Consider the following 21,733-nt stretch of genomic DNA (forward strand, 5'->3'; position numbering starts at 1 on the left):
ACAAGTTATATTATTATACTGTATAGATGTGCACAAACACAAATTCACACCTTCAAGTAAACTCAAACCCAGCAGCTCTTCAGCAGTAACCAATGGTTTATGAGATTATGTGGTACAAGATAAAGCAATGCTAAGTGGTTAAGCAACGTTGAAAATTATTTCCAATAGTTTCCTATCTTTTCCATCTTCCTGTCATCCTTTTCAATAGTTTCTACAGAAATGTCATTGGATCAGAAGAGACAACTCCTCACAAAAATATCTCTTTTCCCACAAAAGTATGATTCATTGTACAAAAAATCTGCAGAAGTTAGGTTCAAATTAATTTATGTATAAGACACTCTTTCAAGAGTGTCTATGCAATCCTTAGTCACACGACTTACTAGTGTACTCTTCTGGATTGCCACTCATCCATTGCCAGGTCTCTGATTATGTATCTTACCGAAAAACCAATGGATGATATAAAAGATCACATATATATTGATCCTTCCTGCAAGGTAACAACTTGATAAGAATATTACTTATTGCCTAAAGTTCCCCCATGCAGTCCTACAGGATAAACTACTGAAAAGATGAAGAAATGTCAGAAGGTTTCTACCTGTGTTCATGAAGATGTGTAGACACAAATACCCTAGATATACTTTAATTATTGAAAAATAAAACTTGTGCTTCACTCAGACAGGTTAATGGAAAACTGGAAGCAGCAGATATTAGCAGTGTGGGTCAACCTATTCAGAGCATATATCAAAGTTCCCACACTCAAAATAAGAACATTACCAGGTTAGATGTATAATGTTGAGTATATTTAATTTTAGCTGTTAGGTGACTCAAGAAACTACATGTAAGAGTAAGGATTACCCTGTATTTCTGTATGTTGAAAGTATGTAAGTTAGATAGTGTGACAACAGAACGTAATTATCTATATTCTAATCAGACATACTGTTAAAAATACCAACATTTCTGACTGCATATAAAAAAATTGTATATTGGCAGTTTTCGGCAACTAACAAAATCTGTGCTGAGTATTAAAATCAGACATTAGAATTCACAGATATATTTGAAGATATGTTAATATTTTTTCTCCTCAATCGTTTGGCAATTTTACATAATCATTGCCAAGGTTATTAAAAACAAACAAAAATCCCACTGACCATATTTATTCCAATATAGTTTTAGAAAAAATAAATAAGTGTTTGACATAAATAATTGTATAAGGGCATGAACATGGCAGGCACTATCTCTTTAGAACTCTGGAATTTCTTTTTCAGAGGTTGAATTTCCTAAATTCACTTTGTACCAGTCATGCGAACAGATCTAGGTCTCTTAACAGTTTTTTTTATATATAAGGAAAATATCGGGCTGGAGGGTGAACTGGATTTCGTCTAACAGAAAGAGATAAGGGGAATATAACAAATATGAAGTTGTGGTTTTGGAAAGAAATTTTACAGGACTGTGAGTGCAACAGAAAAATAACAGCATGTTTTTGAAGATAAATGCAAAAATAAACCACAGCAAGGAGGACCAGTCCATGGCACAGCCTGAGTGAAGCTGTCCATGATATTACTACACAGATTCACTCAGTAGGTTTGATTGAAGTGGCTGAAGTCAAGAGAAGTCACTCCACTGACATCAGTAGGCTTCATTCAGGCCACTACGTGCAGCCCTTCTGATCCCTCTTCCTTTCATCTCGGCTGAGAATCCTCCCCATTTCGCTGAACAGTACTGCTTCCCATTTCTCTAAGAATCTTTGTCTGCACGCAAACCCCCAAAGTTTTTTTTTTTAATCAGTCACATCTATGTCTGTCTCAAATCAATAACATTTTCAGAGCCTCTGCACCCCTCTTGGAATGGGTAGGAGTAAAGCCCATCAAGTATTTAGTGCTAATGGGAAGGCAGTGGATTAAGGGGCAGCTCAGGAACTCTAGGACCATTAGAGCAAATGCAAGCAGTGAAAACAGGCACACATAGCTAAAATGTAAGCGAAATTATTTACTTTTGTTTATTTAAGCTATGCATAGGGAGTATGAAGCTTTTTCATGCAAATTATTTACAGCTCAAATATAGCATAAGGCACACTGAACATCGAAGCACAGGTCTAAATTGTATTGTCTAGTGCTCAGACCTCATGGTTAGTCAGAATATCTGCCAACAGAACGTTTTCAAAAGCAAACTCTACCATCATGGAGCCTATCATTACTGGATTTAAGTATTGACTATGTTTTGAACTAGTGCTTTAACATTTTTTACTGGTATATATGTGACAATGTTGACAGGAGTTTCTAAAACATTATCAGACTATGTTGGCCAAATGAAAGCAAGAAATCTCCCATTGCTTCAATTTCTTTCAAACACTTAATATTTTCCTTTGGGGAAGTAACTTGTGTTTTATCATAATGATTTCTATTTGCTTCTGAAGCATGAGTCATGCTCTTCAATTATTTTCAGCTGATTGTGTAATTATTAGTAAGAATGGGGTTTGGATAGTCTTTATTCAGTTCAGGATTTTTTAATAAGAATTTCTGCTTACCTTCAGGTGAAGTACCTGGCTTTTGAGAAAACACAGAGCTTATTTTACTCTTCTTGCTGCTGTTACTGTTGACAGACAAGGTGGACTGAATTTTTCTGTGCATTTTTTCTGAAACAGGAGCCGAAATTTTTCTGTTGTCTGTAGGCACATGCTTGACCCCGTTGTGAATTCCACTTCCATTACTCAGACCTGCGTGGCCATTTTGGATTCTGCCACTTTCTTCCTCACTCCTTTCCAGTGCTGAAGTATTTGGCTGAGGCAAACGTTGAGGTTGTGCTTAAAATGAAAGAAAGAAAGGGTTAATTTAAATTGTAAATTAACAACTGAACATTGCCTCTGATTTAAAGACTGTATGTGAAGAACAGAAAACATGAAGGATTTTTTTTTATGTAAAGTTTTGTAATGAAAAGTGGTTTCAATTTAAAGATTCTTATTTAAAAAAAAAAAAAAAAAGAAAAGAGGACTTGGTTTGAAAACTAATTAAACTATACACATAGTAACACAACAGGATTTCATATTCAAAAAGCATCAGCCCAACTACCTCTCTTAATCAAAACACTACTGTATCATGCTTGGACATAAAGAGGTTTTCAGGCAGTCCAGTCTTCAACTGGTTTTAACCTAATATCAAGCTAAAAACCCAGATTCCCCTGAGCACGCAACTGAAGAGAGATTATACAGTGCCAGCAGTAAAGGAAAAGAATGCTGTATTTCGTTCTCTTTTCAGATGATCCACATCCATTTTCAGATTATTCTGAAGTCTAGCTTTGTATGTAGATTACACTGTGTCCAAGATAACAATATGTATACGTATTTATAGTTAGCCTCCTCTAAAAGAAACATTTCCACTGGCCACTTCAGGTGCAAGTGGCCAAACTTTCAGACAAATACTACTGGGACACATTGACCAACATGGTGTGTAAAAGGACTTAGTTCTGAATTTGCCTGACACACCCTCAGTGCTTTCCTTTTATCAAGGACACTGACACCATTCTCAGATTGCTTCCTCCAACTATCATAAACTTGTCCAGATTAAACTTCAGATAAACTTTAAGTCCTGGTCACATGTTCACAGGCAAAAAGAGATATTTTGCATAACAGTTTAAACATGAACTGGCTCATTTTTTTTCCTGCCATTTGATTTTTTCAGTCACACCAACTAAGATTTTAAGAAGATACTCTAGACTGCCCACATCTATCTAGGTCAGAGTAACCCTGACTGAACCTACTTTACAGAAGTGATAATTTTCTGTTGCAGGACAGAAAGGGAGGGCTGGGGGAAGCATTTATGCTTTAGCCTCACCAAAGATGTTGCAGGGAAGACAAAGATCATTCCTTTCTATTACCAACAGTAACTGCTCAAGAACCTCCCAGCCAACAGAGCAGGAGCACAATGTGGTCTGCCACCTCAACAACAAACTGTTGCCCAAAAAGCTTTTCATTGGCAACACTGAAACTACTTCTCCTTTAAATTTTACATTAGTGTTTGCAAAACCTATGAACAGAAGCATAAGTAAGGCACTTTCTTCAATCTGCAATTCAATTTGTAGTACATATTCTGTTAACAATTCCAGAATTCCACAAAGGCCCCAAAACAAATTTTAAGGAGTTTTCTCCTATATTAATAGGATTCTTTAAAAGTATATGACCAGGATCCCTTTGTGTAAGTCATCTTTCCAAACATGTGCAAAACTAATTTTGTTAAAAATCGAAAGGTATGCCTTCCATTTTGAAATTATTATTGTAGACCTAAACACAGTCAAAAAAAATAAAGCCCTTGGCAACACCAGGAATTAAAATTTTACCCTCTAAAATTCAGTGTTCATATCCATATCTTCCCATAGCTTTATTTGCATTATCCCACTCACATGTAAATTGTACTATTGAGGGACATTGTTTTTGACGTTCCATGTAATGATGTTTCCTCACATTGAGCTGCATATCATTCCCAAATGTGGTGTGGTACACTTGCACCAATAACCTAGAATTACTGGGGAGGAGTTAACCTTCCTCAATAAATAAAAGCAGTAGACTTTACTAAAAATTCTGTATGTCTGGACACACAAGTTTCTAAAACTGACAGTTATGACCTTTTCCAAGACCACTAAATTGGTGGTGGCAGCTTAGAATTGTTTGTATATTTTTGGTACTTTGCTATAACACAATAACTTGACAAACTATCCAAAATTCAGTCTTCAAAAACAAATGTGTTTCTGTCCAACTGTGAGTGAATGGGAAGTCTTGGTGAATCTAAACAGTTCTATGTTTTTGCTTTTATTATTAATTTTACTAAGAGTTTGGGGAGTTTTTTGGTGCTTTTTCTTTTTAATTTGTTATTAAATAACCCAGTTCCCAAAGTACTCTCACTTCAGTCTTTTGGTATTAACATACAACTTTTTAGCTGACTGGCTTTACAGTATTCACATGTGATACGCAGGTCAAATCAAAATGGAATAAAACCCCAAATGGATTAGTTATCTCAATTTAAATTTATTTTAACTTTATTGATAATTTTGCACTAGGGAGACTTGAATCTTATGGTTAAAACACACTTGAAACCAATTAGGAACCATATGACCGCATTCTAGCATAAAGAACAAAAGCAATTGACAGTTCCCAGATTAAGCCACAACCACTCAGTTTAAAACAGAAATATTTTTACCTTATTTTTTAAAGGTTGTGTATATCTAAAAAAAAAAAAAAAAAAAAAAAGGAAAAAAGAAAGAAAAAAAAAAAAAAGGTGTAATATGGGGAACGACACAATGCTTCTTAAAACACAGTGATATCCAGGGACTCTCACTCTCTCTTTAATGATCCACTGCTCTCATTCAGCTGTCTTTCTTTTTTCAAATCTTTACATATGTGACAGCTCTCAAAAGTAGACCATAGACCATCTGGCATTTTCAGAGGTGTAACTTGTGCAAATTCAGCTCTACTGGGAACACAATGCTATCTTCTGCCTGCGTTATAAAAGATACAATAGAATGTAGAACTTATGAGTTGTTTTGAATTATTCATTTTTTGCCTGTATATTCAAGAAATTTTACAAACTCTGCATTTTGTACTACATAATCACATGCGTTAAAGGTACAAAGAAACTTTTTGACACCTCTTTTCTACAGAAAGATGGCATTTTGTTTGATATGTGAACATTCAGCGCCTGTTATATCATTCTAAACAGGCCGTGTGCTGCTACAAAAGATCCCATTTTACACTCTATGTATGAGCAAAAATTTTATTCTTGATATTCAGTAACTAATGCAATACACATCAAAATTTCAAATATGAGTTGGATGAACATTCAGCATCTTCAAATCAGGATGGCACTGGTCACTTACTATATGTTAAAGATTTTTAAAAAATCATTCCTTGCACAACATAGAAATAATGTCATTTCAAACATCCACAATGAATAGTTTCAAATGTCCTAAGAAAGACTGTGCTTTTCAGGTTAATATGTTTTTAATCTTTAGCAAAACCGGTAGATTTAAGTCAATATTTTATACAGTGCTAACACTAGTGGATTTTCAATAAGAATGATAAATATTGGATTAATGATTCAATAGACTGAATCTTTTTGATAGAAAACTAGCAGATAATGTAGCTAGTAATAACTATACATGAATCTGCTGCCTGTGGAAAAGCAATAAAAAGGCAATATATTGCTATAGCATATAATCTATTAGCGTGTTTCACTGCTTCCTTGTCATTGGTTTCCCTGCAAAGTGGGCCTTAATACAATAACTTCTGCTGTTATTTAACTGACTTTCATAACAATTTAATTGTGAGGTTACTATCTGCTGAATAAATATTCAAGTACTAAACATTTACCGTGGTTTTGATGGTTTTGAAGTAACTACGCACATTCTCATGCAGACTGTAAAATCCTTAGCACAGTTTAAATGAATACGCATATATATATATGCACACTGACAATATATTGTTTACACCTTGCAAAATAGCAGCAATTCTTATGAGAAAAATCCTGATACATGCATTTAATTGAAAAAATGTATGTAAACACAGGGAAAGTCTCAGCCGAAAGAGGACAGTCTAAGCTATCATTAGGGATTTTAGACAAAACACAAAAACAAACATTCACAAAACACAGACTCCTCGGAGTCCAAGGGAAACATCAGGAGGGAGAGAAGAATTGAGACAGCTAATTAGTAGCCTAATCACATCAAAAGCAATTCCAAGGTAGCTGATACACATGCCCTTGGTGTTTCCTAGGCAGGTCCATGCCATCAGTGGAAAATACACATTCCAGTTTACAGCCTGGGTCATCTGACTGCATACCCAGAGAGGTAAGAATGCTGGTTTTCTTCATTTTTGACACAATAGTTTATGACATCAGATCAGGCCACAGAAGCAATATTTTTGCAGGTGGACTAGGGTGGAATAAAAATGCATGACTTCCGGGTGCAAAAAATATAACCTCTGGCATTTTCAAATACTGAGAAAATACAAACTATCATTTCAGTTCAAAATATCCTAGACACTTGTCTGCCTCCCAAGACAGTTACAACCACGATAGGAGAATGAGCTTCTTTTAGGAAATACAGAGGTCTTGCTTGGGTCGATGAATGTAGAAAGCCAAGATCTACATGCTAAATTGAGCTGGGAAATTGATCTCAGTGATAGCTGCTCCTACTTGCTCTGTATGGACAACACAGAAGAGACCGTGTGCAAGGGAGGTAAGAATCAGGCCTCCAGTTTATGTCAGTATTTCTTCATAACACCAACCTAAGCTTGAGGGGAGAAATAAAGCATATGACAGGTAGTCATGGATTGCACAGTAAAACCAGGAGCTGCCTGGATTCCAGAGTAAAATTAAGGTGATTCCAAATTGCTTCTGGAAAAGACATAAATTCCTGATATATAAAAGGAAACACTTCAAACTGACTGGCAAAAAATCTTACCTTTTCAAAAATATTACAAATTGTATGCATTCATAGACTCAATAAGCATAACATTTCAGTGAAACTGGAAGAACTCAAATATCTCAATCTCTCTGCCTCCCCACTTTTCTAACTAAAATTCTGACTAGTCTCTACATAGATCTTCAAACTACATCAATAGTTTTCTCTGCCTAGCTACCCAGAATATTAACATTCAGATTACAAGACGTACCTCTGAGTCAACCTGTGAAGTGGCTTTTGTCAGCAATTATTTTTGAATATTTTCTAGGACATAAATAGCATATACTGCAGCTTCCATATCACAGAAGGCATACATTAACTAAATAACAAGGTACCATCAAGGTACAATCTATCTTTTAAAATCAATTTTTTACACTGAATTTTTTATACCATGCTGACTTTACAGAGAAAACAAAGTACCAACTAACAGCATCAACCACTTTTTTAGAATTGCTTCTTGTAAGACATGAGGACATCTTCAAAATGAACACACTATATTATTATGAAACAGGATGTCCTTTGTAATGAAAATACTGTAGTAAAATTGCTGGTACGAGTTTTACAGGAATCACACTGAGAACGCTTTGTTAAAATACGTCTGAGAACACATCCAGGGAACACCAGGTATAACAGAAATGAGGCTGGCAGGGGACAAAGGGAAAAGACATTTTATCCCTTCAGCTCTCAGTTGGTGAAGGGCTGAGGAGAATGGCAAACACGTGTGTGCATGTGTGTTTATGGGCTAAGAAGGCGACACAAGTGCATGAGAAGATGCCGAGAGTACTCTTAAATCTGTGCAAAGACACCTGCAGTGCCTTCCTTTGGAAGCACCGCAGGACCTTACACACTGTTTGAAGGGCTGCAGGAATTGTATAAAGATGCCTTTGACATACCCAGAAAGAAGCAGTTACCACAGGGAGGCATGAAAAGGGCTGATAGCCAGAGGTTTACAAAGTTGATAGGCTTTCCCACTGAAAATGTGGACCAAATTTATCTGTTTACAAATCCTCTTTCCTGACATGTTTTTTTTCAAAATGAAAAAATGCCTGCAGATTTTTCTAATGACAGCAACAGCAAATTACTGAACTGAGTAAATCCTTAACATTTTAAATTACTTCTCTTTTGATAATCATCTCAAAATCCAAATACCCTTTCGTCTTCTAATTATCATTAAATTATCAGTAAATTCTCCTTCATCATACACAAATCTTGTAGTCATTATTAATGTTTTTAGTGAGACTGAAAACATGGCCACCTGTGATGAACTTTGAAGATTATTAGAAAATTCTTGCTAGATCACAATATATCTAGAAATAAAGGTGATGCACATAATGCAAGGATCATTAAGCCACATCTACCTGAAGTGACATACAGTTCCTTCTGTAGCATATGGTTTTTCATTTCTTGATAACAAGCAGCAGTAGCTTGCCATGAAAAATCCAAGAGAAGAGCCAAACACAAAACAGGACACTGTAGGTAACAGACACTCATACACCTGGGGAATAAATTTCTGTATAAAGCCATGTTAAAAAGTGGGAAATTTTACTCCAAACTTTCTACTTGCAACATTTATCTATCCTTTTTTCTCCTTATGCATTCTGCGCAGGGGTGTCAAATTCATTTTCACCAGGGGCCACATCAGCCCCTGTGCTAGAGGACTGGAAGAGAACTGCAGCCTATTTTATCTTATGTTTCATAGCATTACAAATACTTAGAGCAGTGGCAATCATTGCACAGACATGTGCCATGACAGATTAACTTGTGGTCACCATTCCAACATTTCATGGTGTTACTATTACTTCTGAAGGTGATTTTTTTTTTTAATTTAAGGCAAAATGCCTAGTTATTTCTTCCTGTTTTCTACATAGGTAACTTGTTAAAAGGCATAATGTTCTACTTTTGTTGCTGTTCTTATTGTTAAATCTTTCTTTATAATGCACGGTGACTAGTAGGAATTGAATATAAGAACAAAATAATACCAAAATTTAAAAAGAGATCACTAGGCTCTTTGTTAATTTCTAAAGTGCTGAAAGTTATCAATCACTGAATAATCAGTGATTCATTAAATGTGCACACAGTCCCCAAAACAGTGAAGGATATAAAGGGATGCCAATCCAATAAAATCCCATCTCACCAAGGAACAGAATGCTTTGGTTTTGAAGCTTTCATTCTAAAACGGAGGTTAATTAATCACTAGACTCAGAAAAGTAACCCAAGCTGTTGATATGACAATTACAGCAGTTATGCAATTAGTGCCTACAACAACATATGGTTATACTGCTGCTTAAAGACACACTGATGTCCCATGGAACTCAAGACATTAAGTAAAATGTTTGGAACAGTTCTGATGTCCCACACCACTATGTTACCTGTTCCCAAATCAAATAATAAACTTCAAAGAGAAACTACAAACAACAGGATATCGCTTGCTGGATATTGCCTCATAAGTGGCACAGCAGGATGAGCCAGGCAGGAGAGATAACCTCAAATGTCATTAACAGCCATAACCTGTGCAAGTGCACAAACAGGTCCTCTTGGTTCCAGCATCTCCTGCTCCCTTCCTCAAAACCCCAGCAACTACGGACAAACTGGACGCCATTTCACTGCAGGAAAGAATGTGGGATTGAAGAGGCAAACAGCAGTCCTAGCCATTCAGCTCTGAGTGAGAGAATACTCAAAGGTCAGGTTTATTCTCCACTGGCCAAATCTACTGAGTTTTCAGATTACAAGATTACAGTGCTCAGCTAAACTCATAGAAATATACATAAAGCATGGCTGTACTTGGTTTTAAAAAGAACATGAAGGCAAACACTTGGAATGAGGAATTCCCTTAATATTGACTGTTCCCTTAATTTCTAGTCCACCACTCACAAAGGTGAGAGAATTTCAGAAGACTTCAAAAAGTGTTCTACCTCACATGTGAATCTGACCCCCTGCTCTCAGTCTTTTGTCATCTCCATAATTCTAAGTAACACCCAATGCTACCATTCACAAAACTAACAAGATGCAGAAATAAAAAGTAGGAGTAAAACTAGAACAGCAGCAGCAGAGAGAGGGTAATGTAAAAAGATAGCAGGAAAACACCAAATATCAGTACAAAAATAGTAATACATACATTGATAACTGAGTTTCTCATTTCTTTGCTGCACTTATTTTCTCTCTGTTATTATTTCTCGCAACATAGAGCTGATGCTAATTTTGGTATCAGCTGATATCAAGTACCAGAAAACCACAGAGAGAAAGCACAGCTGCAAAGAAAAAGGAACAGGAGAAACAAATGGACAATAACCACAAGGAACAGGCTAAAACTTGGGATTTTACATTATTAAAACAACAGTAGGGCAAAAACATCAAAAGAAAAAAGAGCAGATAGCAACAACCCAGAAGAAGACAGCACTGGAGGGGAAGGAGACAGAAAGGGAAAAAAATATATATAGTGAGTTCTGCCACTTCAGTTTGTGAGGGCAGAAAAGAGTAGGGAAGAAGAAACAGAAACATTCACCAGTAAAATCCCACTAGAGCTGAAGTATTTGCTGCAAATTTTACAAGTAAGAAAAGAAGTAAATGATAAATCTCTAGTTGATAAGCAATGAAATTAAACAAAGATAAACACATCATCCTTATACAGTGATCTGGCACTGAAGCAACTGTTCCCTTTCTGCTCGAGGTCAGAGAGGCTCCTGCAGCCCAGGCCAAAAATCAGCCACATTCAGCAATAGCGGCATGATGGAAAACAGAAACTCTGTGTCAGAAAGCAGGGTGAGGACTTGAGGTCTACAACAATAACTCTTCATGACCCAGCCTGTTGTAACTACAGACTGAATAGTTAATAATAGAGTAATTGTCAGTAGGAGAAAAAGAAAAAGAAAAAAGATGTGGAAATGTAGTAGGGAGTGTAGCTAGAGTCCATCTGTTTCCCAGTCCTGCAAAAGCGAAGTGTGAGGGTAAAGAGAAGCAGCTTGTATCTGTGGGGACAACACTAAACACAGTGAGAAGGGTTAGTCTCTGTTATGGATGTCTTTCAGCCACAGGAATTCTCTCATGGCAAGCAAGGCCCAGGCGATAGGCACAAGACCCCTGTCACTGATCCAGCTGGCTGCTACAGCCATGGGCTGGATGAGTGGGGCTTCCACATTGCAAAGCACTTCAGGGACCCCAGGTCACCAAAGGAATTTGAGTCACACACAGAAAGTCCAGGCAGTGCTGCCATAACCAAAGCTGGCTCTTGGGCTGCTTTATGCCACTAACATACCACCTTGGCATCAAGATGACTCAGAAATGAGAGCTCTTTTTCCTTTTTTGAACCATTTGGTGTGCCTTGAAGAGATATGGCACAGTCTCACCAAAAATGTTTTTTCTGCAAGCTGTACAAATCAGATCCTTCAGAATACACCTTGAAAACTCCTCTTTTCAGAGTTCTTGAAAAACCTAAATTCTTTTCTTTCCTTCCCCAGATTCAAAAATGCAAGCAACCATGGACTAAAGGCTGCATCTCTGCATCAGAACTCACTGTCTGTTCCCTTTCCCACCCTATAGGTGCTTTAACCGTTTTACATTAAAAAAATTGTTTCCTATGCTGAAGGGTAAGACAATGCTATATTTCAGAATGTACAAAATTATCAACTAAGAGATTTGTGTTTTCAATTCAAACCTGAATGTGTTTAACATGAATTATCGTCACCAATACTTAGCACAAAGGAAAATGGTTTTTACTTCTTATTTACCATATTACTAAAATGATCCAGGAAGTCCTCCTTCTGACACAGCTGGACAATCCCACCCATCCTGGCCAAGCTTTCACACATGACCTCCACTATATTAATTCAATACAGTAAAAAAAATAATATGCTAAATGGGTTTTTGCCTGCTGCTCACGCACACATCCCTTAGAGCAGAGCAAAAGTCAGATTGCTGACCGTGCCCAGTGAAGACCGAACTTCCTGTAAGAACGATGCACTTAGTTTCCTGAGAGGAAGCAAAGCACAAGCTGCTCAAACAATTCACAAGACAGCTCTGATATCTGAGCCACGCAGTTACAAATCAGTCCTGCTAGAAAAATAAAGTGTCAAATCAGTAACCAACAGCTACAAGCACAAAAATTCAGAGAAACAAATGCATCAGATTATGTGAAGAAATAGGTAAATTGTCTTAACAGGATTAGATTACCTGTAAAACCTTTTTCTTTCGTCCCATAACTGAGCTAAAATTCTGATTCTCCACTCCATTCATTAAAGAAGATATATATCTCTATGAAATTATTGTGCCCAAAAGATTTCCATATAGAAGAGGCCAGGAGCACCTGCAAGTCCTTATACTGCAGAACTGACTGAATAGCAGCAGAATACTCTTTTTTATCTCTAACATACAGAAAGGAAGAATTCTTATTTCAACTTGTTTAAAAGCATTCAACTTTACATATGGAATCATTTGCATTGTCTATTAAAATACAAACAATACTTCTTTCAACTTACAAACTACATAATTTGGCCCATTGAAATTTATTTATTTCACTTTTGGTTTAAAAATATTAAGTAGCATTTAAATTTGGACATGCTTTGAATCAGTTCATTTTGCAACAAGGATCTCTTATTTTTCTGAAAACCTATTGTTTCATATTGTTTAGAAGACATAATTCCTTCACCTGCAGAGAAAAAGAAAATCCTTCTGTAGACTAATCACAATTACTTTTTTTTTTTCAATGGAGTGCAGATGATACAGCAGTGTAATCTCTACTGTATCAGTTATTCACAATACTGAAAGATGTCCATTTTTAGTTTTAAAAACATTTTGTTACAAGGTTTTGCAAATAAGCTGAAGGATTTCACGGAAAAGAAACAGCATTTTAAGCGAAAGAATCAGAATTTACAGTTACATTATTTCTTTTTTGTCCTTTTACAGTTCAAGACCTTTAAAAAGTCACAGCTGAAGCAGCAATGTCCTCTTATCCAAAAATATCCAAAGTTAAGTGGCAACCCTTGTCTCCTAGCAAAGACAGCAACTACATCATGTGCAAACAGCCTTCCTTCACTGCTCACACAAGCCTTCAGCCCCACAAAAGCCTTGATGTCATCCTCAGCAACAGCAGCTCACCCAGGCTGGCGATGGGTGAGCCAAACCTCTGCCTCCACCACTTTGTGCTGTGCAGCTGTTTTGTGCTTGGGAAACCTCAGCCTCACTTCTTGCATTTCTTGGCCCCACACAGAAAAGCTCTTAGGAAACCATTCAAGCAACTGCCAAAAGGACAAAACTGCACTGGTTTTGATACATCCTTATCCACTCTATTCGTGCCATCTGCCACTTTATTTGCACTGCTGCTATAGCTCTGCCACTTGGAGTTAATTCCAGCACCCTTTTCTTTACTGTTCCTTCAGCATAACCAGCTACAATTTATTTTGCCATATCATTTTCTCAGGCTGGGAACAATGGGAACATCTCCCTACCACCTATATTTAATTAGTATTATGCTCATCTTGACAAAATTCCTTGTTTCTGTGCAGTGTAGTACTGCCAAGCTAAATTACTCAGAAATCAACAATATTTTATTTTTAAATATATCCTTTTTATAAGTATTCTCAATTTTGAGACTAAATTTCCACTTTTGTCAGCAGCTACAGCCTAAGACTAGGTTGATTTTTTGTTTATTTTATGAAAATTTAAATATGGCATAATCATGACTCCAGAAGCTGAAATTTTCAAAGTGTGTTGTAATATTTAGCATTTTGGGTTTTCCTTCCTGAATATACAGTACTTTTTCATAATGTTTAATTTACTGTTAATTCTGCAATAGTCAAAATACTTATTGTGATTAGAAGGTTCACTGCTACTTACAAAATAACTTAAATGTTTATATTAACACACAGAAGCAGAAGTGAACAGGCCTTTATGCTGAAGCACTTTAAAAACATTTCCAGCCAGCCTCTAAGCACAACCTTCCTGTCATTGGTTACATGCATGTAATTGTAACACAGAAGTGGGAAAACAGGAAAAAGGATTGTTCAAACAAAAAAAAAAACAACAAAAAGAGAGTAAGTGGGAACTAGAGAATACTATGCAAACAGAAAAAACTGGCTTAGAGACAGTAACTGTAACAGGGATGGATCAGTCTTTTCTCTCTCTTTTTACTTTATAAAATAAATACAGGAAAGAGGTCACAGCACAATGTATTAAGTGAACAAACCTTCAGCCCTCTTCCAAGACTGACTCCACCACGATAGCCACCACTTCCCTTTGCACCATATCCTTTACTGTCTTCCCAAATTAGGATAATTTCTAAAACATTTTTTTAACAATCAAAACTTTCAAATGCCATTCCATTACAGTCACTGTGAAACAGATGTCTAACTCTTGAGTTCAGATTTTGAGAGCAAAGTGGCTTATTCTACGAGAACCTTCCCTGTGCTAAACAAACAAGTCTTCTCTCATTTTCCATAAGGACTTGTTCCACAAATATCCAACGAAATATTGATACTGACACCCACACTTCTTTCCCTATTCCAGCTTTCCCAGCAGAATCCCTCATGTGGATGCAGAAGTGATAACGAAAGAAAGCTTTTGCCAGATTATTTCTGTTCAAGAAGGCCACAGAGCCCTATTAGTATTGTTCAGTAATCTCTTGTATTCCTGAATTGTACAGAACTAAAAGATGTTCACTCTGGTTTGACACTGCTTTTATGGCCAGTTTTGGTCAGCATAATAATCTTCCATTGCGTTTTTGCTAAAATGTGAATTTTATGTAAACTTGCAACTTATAGAATACAGTTAAAATATGCATCTATCCTAATAGAGAAAGGACATGGGAAAAGGTATGTGCCTTCTAACTGGCTAAGAGGTTTTATTTTTGAAGAAAGATGTATTTCAGACCCACACTTGAAGACAGGCTTGCTCCTGCTCTGTTGAAGAACGGGCAAATATCTTATGCTCTCTCTCAGGGGCAAAAACTTGCCCTGCAGGTCAAATCTGACTCATAGGCCACATATTTTATAAGCTTGCCTAACAGTTTGCTCTACTTGACTTGTCTCAAAAGCAAACTTCATAACATTTTATGCAAACATTATACAACCTTAAGTCTGAGCTGTAAATCAATAAAACTCACTTAAGCCTGAGGAACCTCTGTAACAGGAAACAGTCTCTTAGTTGAAACTCTTCTGTCGTTAACATTAGCATTGCTAAATCTTATCATTTTCTCTAAACAAGTGTCATAATATTTCTATCTCCAGATTAAAGTAAAAACTTGATAATTGAGATACTGCATTAGAATTTGAGGGTAGCAGGTTTAAAAGTAAAATTTAAGTCTCTGATTTTCAGAGGTCCAGACATAAAACTCAGAATTTGACAGCTCCTGTTAGAATGCAATGGGTTCGCACTTCATTATCACAAATTTCAAGAGCAGTCTTCATACAAAAACATGTTTCTCACAAGCCAGAGCACTACAGTCCATTTAAAAATAGTTAATGCTCAAGTGGCAAATAATTCACCATTCTCTTAAACCAAGCCTCAATATTTCTGGAGGCCTACCTCATCAGTATAATGAGTTAACAAAACTAGTATTAGAAATAGCCTGAGTGGCCACAGCTGTTTGACATTTGAATGGTTTTCAAAGGGATTCTCTGGGTTTGGATCACGAGGAATTGTTTTTTATTATTTTTTTTTAAAGAGAAAACAAAAAAACCACCACCACAACAACATGCAAATAGGTCATAGGCTCCTGATTTTCCTTGTCTCTTACAAAAATACCTTCAGGGAAAGACAGTTGTGGGTACTTTCGTATTGCAGTTATTACTAGAATGCAGACCAAGTAGTAGTATTCAGACCTTTCTTTCCTCTAGATAGCTATTTAAAGAAGAAAAATGTATGACCGTAATTACTTAGCTAAGCCTTCTGCTGTGCCCCTCTTCATCTTTTACTTTTTTATCAGTAAATACAAAATTCTAAAGATTAAAAACTATTTGGGCTCCCTACATTTTGAAGAATTAATTTAATTATTTTGATGTTCACACAATATGTAGTACTACTTTTCAGCTGTATAAACTTATTCTAAGCCTTCCTCACACACGACAGCAAAGATAAAATATAATCTAAAAAGAGAAAAACTAAGATGATTTTTGCTATGGTTTATGTTCAAGACATTTTTGCCTGAAAACAGGTTCTTAAAAGTACAACTTGCATGATGATACTTTAAGGCACTTTGTAATTTGGTGTTTTCTTTTCTAAAAATGACTAACTGGATACTGTTAGCACTGAAAATAGCAGACTGAAACCACACTGACTCATTGGTTTTGTAGTATAACATTTCATGTAGAACGCAGTCAGAGTTTCATTACTCTTCCTCTTCAAGGAAACACTACAAATATACTGTAGTCCTTCCCCTATACGAAGAACTAATCAGGAAAATAATATAAATAGTCTTTCCCACCTAGGCATAACAGCACATTAATTCTGAGACAGTACCAATATAACAAAGTAAAATATTCTGAAATTAAGATACAATTTACTTCAGGCTTAAACACAGCAAGCACAGTAATCTTCATGTTACTTGAAGAAATTCACCTTTGTCTGGTACTGATGATTACTGACATCCAAACTTCCCCAGCCTCAGACCATAAATTCAGATGATGTTCTGAGAGTCAGCAATAAGGTAAAACAGAAAATGAAAGGCTCCAGGTAATTCTGGCTCCTAGTGATATGCGGAATACATGCATCTATCTTATGGTCATCTGGTGCAGTTTAAAGTTCTCACTGAAGTTCGACTACCATTCTGTAAATGAGTCAACAACAGCAAGAAGTTTATTTCTCCACATGGAGTCACCATAGACTACCCAAATTCCTCACCTATCCCAGTCCACCATTAATTGCATTGCTTCAGAACATTCAACCTAGAGTGACATTGAAGAGGCCACACAGAAAACATTTGCATCCCACAGCAGCTCTGTTTACAAGCAAGGGATTACTAACTTCAGCAACACTCTGGTCATTCCACAGATGACTTCTGCAAACACCAAAGACCCAGTCTTAAACTCTGAAGACTGAACATGTAAGGATACAGCTATCAGATGATCAGTAGTGAACCTGAGCTCCAGTTGCCTATGTGTGCACCAGCTGCAAAATCTGATGAGTTTATTTGGAATACCGAAAATGCTTGGTCTCTGTGTTCTGATGGCACTGACTTCTGATTTGCCATTTGTATTTCACAGCCTACTGCAAGAGCATTGTTATTCATTCTTCTCCTCACCTTCAATTGGTATATCATCAGTACAAGTAAATCCATGGGCCCTTCACAGGCCCTAGTACTGATGCACAATACGCCAGCCTGCCTTCAAGCCAACTAAATCACAATTTTTTTTTTTTTAAACAGCATAATTTTCACTACCATCCTTATGAGATGCCTTATCTTGACTTGCATGAACACTCTGAGTATGCTGTACAACATACTTAGTGAGCTTTCGTCCAGTTTGTATAATCAAAGTAATATTTCACTATCTAGTGGCTGAAAAGTTGCCACATTGTAAACCTGGTAGGCAGCTATGAAGAAAATTAACTACTTCCCAGCCAAAACTATCATAAGAAATCCTATTTCACCTCCTGTGTTGTGCTAAGGGAACTAGCTGATGCACAATATTTTCAAATAATATTTTCAAAATGCACATGTTGTCAGCCATCTTGTAAGTGGTTAGGAAGAAGATAAAAACCCATCAGGCTCCTCAATAAGTATGAAAAAAGTCTTCCGAGGACTTTGGAACAGAACTAGTAAAAGATCTGCCAGGCTGGGGAGAGAAACAGAAGAGACACAGGCCAGGTATCTGCTGGGGAGAGGATTAGAAAACCTCTCTGGCAGGGGAGTTCTCAGGGAGGTCCTTCACACCTCCTTTACTTCCACATCCAGCTCAAGGTTTATGTTTTTTAAAGAAGGACCTAAATACCAAATACTGCACTCCTGTTATTAAGTGTTGAACTGATTAAAGTTTTGTTCATTCATTGGCTGACACTTTTTCACAACCACATGAAGCAAATACCCGGGTATATTTGGAATATTGTACACAAATCACTTCTTTAATTATAATAGTACACCTTTTAGACTCAGCAATATATTTTGAATAATTTCCATTAATCTATTTTCTGTGATTTCTGTACTCACACACTCAGTTGCTTTTCAAGAAGACAGTATCTGTCATACTTTCTATCTTTGAATAAAACCATTTAAGTTATCTCAAGTACTTTGCATTATTTTTACACAGAATAAACACAGTCATCTGAAATCACAATAATTGTAAAATCACTGTGCACTGTAAATTAGCCAAGAAAAGATATTTGGATTAAAATAAAACAAAAAGAACAGTTCTAAAAGCAGATTATCTTCTTCTTATTGGGGAAAAAAAGTCCCATACCCAGACTCCATAATTTATACTATGCAAATTATCCAGTTACTTAGCCAGTAGGAAAGGGTAACTTCCAAATCTTAAAATTAAATATATAGTCATGTAAAAATGTCAGCAGAAAAATACAGAAAACAGACTAAAAAAATCTAAGTTTATTTATATTTCAATAAAACAAAATGCAATAAAGAAGAATGTAGTAAATTAATAGTGGGCACAAGAACATGCAAAATTTTTTAATCCGCACAGAGCTGAATGAAGCATCTCGTTCTCTGAAGAACCACTCAGGAGGGTGTTTCATGGAGGAGAAAGAGGCAATTGAAGCTAGGAGATGATGGATAGCAATGACCTTTCTATCTGTAAAACATGGGCATATTTTAGGTATTTAATCTTGAGAATTGGATTATTATTAATCAATTATTCATGACAATTTGAATCTATGGTAGATGTTTTTTGTTTTCTTAAATATCACATAGCTAAGGTCCTGCTTGTGAACTGGAAAGGAGATTAAATCCTCACAAGCAAATAGTGCTCGAGACTGGCATTTTCTTCCTTCCTAAACATTGCTTCCCCTACATTACACCACACATTGATGGTAACCTAGTACCCTCTATAAAAATTGTGCCAAAATATTCTCTAATCCACCTTTATAGCCTGTTTTGTTTGTTTGTTTGTTTGTTTTTATGTGATGGAACAAACAAGCAACCAAAAAAAAAACTCAGCCCAGAAAAACATCTTTCCCAAAAGAACAAAGCCAGATACTGTGGCTCCTATGGCTTCATTCCTACATCCACAGGCTACCCTGCTGCACGTTTTAACATTCATTCTTTTTCACTTGCCAAAGGTGAGTGATAACACAAGCAGAACATCTCCATTACAGGCCACCAAACCACATAATGAAAATAAGCAAAAGGTGTTTGCAGATATTTAAAATGCACTGCTGAAGAAGGAAAAGCAGACGGAGCTATTCTAAGGCTAAACTCTTTTGAAAAGCAGAAGCTCTACAGCCCGAAATACAAAATATGTGTGTGTCTATGAAGAGAAAGGGATAGGTCTCAGTATTTCTTTGAAGAATTCCTGAGACGAAAAATACAGAGGTTATCCTGACTTAGGTAAACGCAATGGAAAAGAGACTCCCTCTCACTCAGGTTTTCAAATTTAAAGATACGGATAGCAATGGCCACCTTGTGAAGTGTAAAGCCAATTTAGCAAACCTAAAACCAACAAATATTTGGCAGTTACTCCTGTTCTCAAATACTCTGTTAAAAAATTTACACCTTATTTCTAGTCTAACTGAACCTTCAGACATTACATCTAGTTCTCCCTTTGTCTGCTACAGTTAAAGAATTGTCTTACCAAGTTTCTGCTCATTGTGGTATCGTGCTTCTCAGGGACTCGGCAAGCCCCTCTTTACCCGCCTTGCTAACAATAAACAGATTGAACTCCAGGAGTTTTTCCACAATAAGGCATATTTTCAACTACTCCAGTCATTCCTAAGATATTTGTGGTTCTCCCCTGACCCTTCTCCAGCTGAACACAATATTCCAGTAACAGTTATGCAAGTGCATTAACAATTAATACAGAAAGGTAGTAACCAATTTCTTGTTTAGCTCTCCCCTGTTTATATGTCAGTATACAATAACCTTATGAAGCAGTAGTGCACTGGAAGCTAATATTCCTCTACCATGACTCTCAAATTCTTTTCAAAAATGATTAATTCCTTGGTTCAAGCTTCCGGTAAGATTAGCCATTCAACCAGGATATTATGAAAGTTTTCATTCCGGGGACAAGAGATGCCCCAAAGGAGGTGGAGAAAGGGCTAATCTGGGGGAAATCTCATCATCTAGAGATGAAAAAAAGGCAACTTGAGAAAAGGACTGCAAGGGCAAGGTGAACTGAAAACGCCTTACTGTGGAAAATGAGGGCAGCATTTTAGTTTATTGATGTTGCCTGGTAAACTGAGTTCACAAGTGCAAATGAGAAATCATACATAATGAAGTCATTACAGAGCCTCTAACACTGGACTTCATTGTTGGTGTGCCAGTAAAACTGACTGATTAATCTTCTTCCATATAACAGCAGAATAAAACAGCTGCAAACAAGGAAAATCTTGGAAATTAAATGTTGGAAACATTTATAAAGTGAAAACTAAGGCTAACACAAATGGAGTATGTATCAACTGTGGGGGTGGAAAACAATCTGCATGGGAAAAAAAGGAACTGAATCATTAAGATAGGGGTGAATTGTTGTTAATATCTGACAAAATTAAAGTATGCACTGTCTAAAACAATTTTAAAATTTTCTTTAGAAACAGTTTTGAAGTAGACTGTAATGATCAAATCACTGTTTATTTCTAACCTAAAGCTTCTTTCAATATGCAATATATTGCAAACTTTAGTGGGGTAATAGATCTGGTTGAATCATAGCCATTCTGAGCTACAATGCTTGCCATTTAAGGTGAAATTACCAAGTAACATTTGTGATAAACAAGCTTCTCTTTGCTGTACTTTTTCTATTTTTCGAACTTTAGTTAATAGGTAGAACACGTAGTAACATTTTTGCAAGGTACAAGAAGTACTTGTAATTGAAGCAAACACTGTTTCTCAAGTTTTTTTTTAAATAGAACAGACTCTCCTACTCAGAGCCACAGCCCACCCTCTCCAAAACAAAGCATACACACAGAAAACGTAAATATATATATATATATATATAAAAATATCTAAAAAAAAAAAAAAAAAAACAAACACATGAAGCTACTTCAATTTTTCACATTTTCACATTCTTTTTTTGTTTCTTCCATCTAGAAGACTTCAGTCTTAAAGGTTAAAAAAAAAACCATGTTAATTTGAAAGAAAGAGAGGTTTGCATCATAACAGCTATTCAAACATGTATTGTAACAAAGCCACTACTATACAAAA

General features: G+C 36.3%; 1 protein-coding gene across 3 annotated transcripts in view; it reads right to left on the minus strand.

The window, feature by feature from the left end:
* MDFIC (MyoD family inhibitor domain containing) overlaps nt 1-21,733 on the minus strand; it is a 50,280-nt gene that overhangs the window by 12,699 nt on the left and 15,848 nt on the right. For all 3 annotated transcript variants that reach the window (XM_080340686.1, XM_080340687.1, XM_080340688.1), the window contains exon 4: nt 2,525-2,800. In XM_080340686.1, coding sequence (XP_080196812.1) covers nt 2,525-2,800 — 276 coding nt within the window. The remainder of the gene's footprint in view (nt 1-2,524; nt 2,801-21,733) is intronic.

Source organism: Nesoenas mayeri, assembly GCF_963082525.1.
Source record: "Nesoenas mayeri genome assembly, chromosome: 1".
Lineage (NCBI taxonomy): Eukaryota > Metazoa > Chordata > Aves > Columbiformes > Columbidae > Nesoenas > Nesoenas mayeri.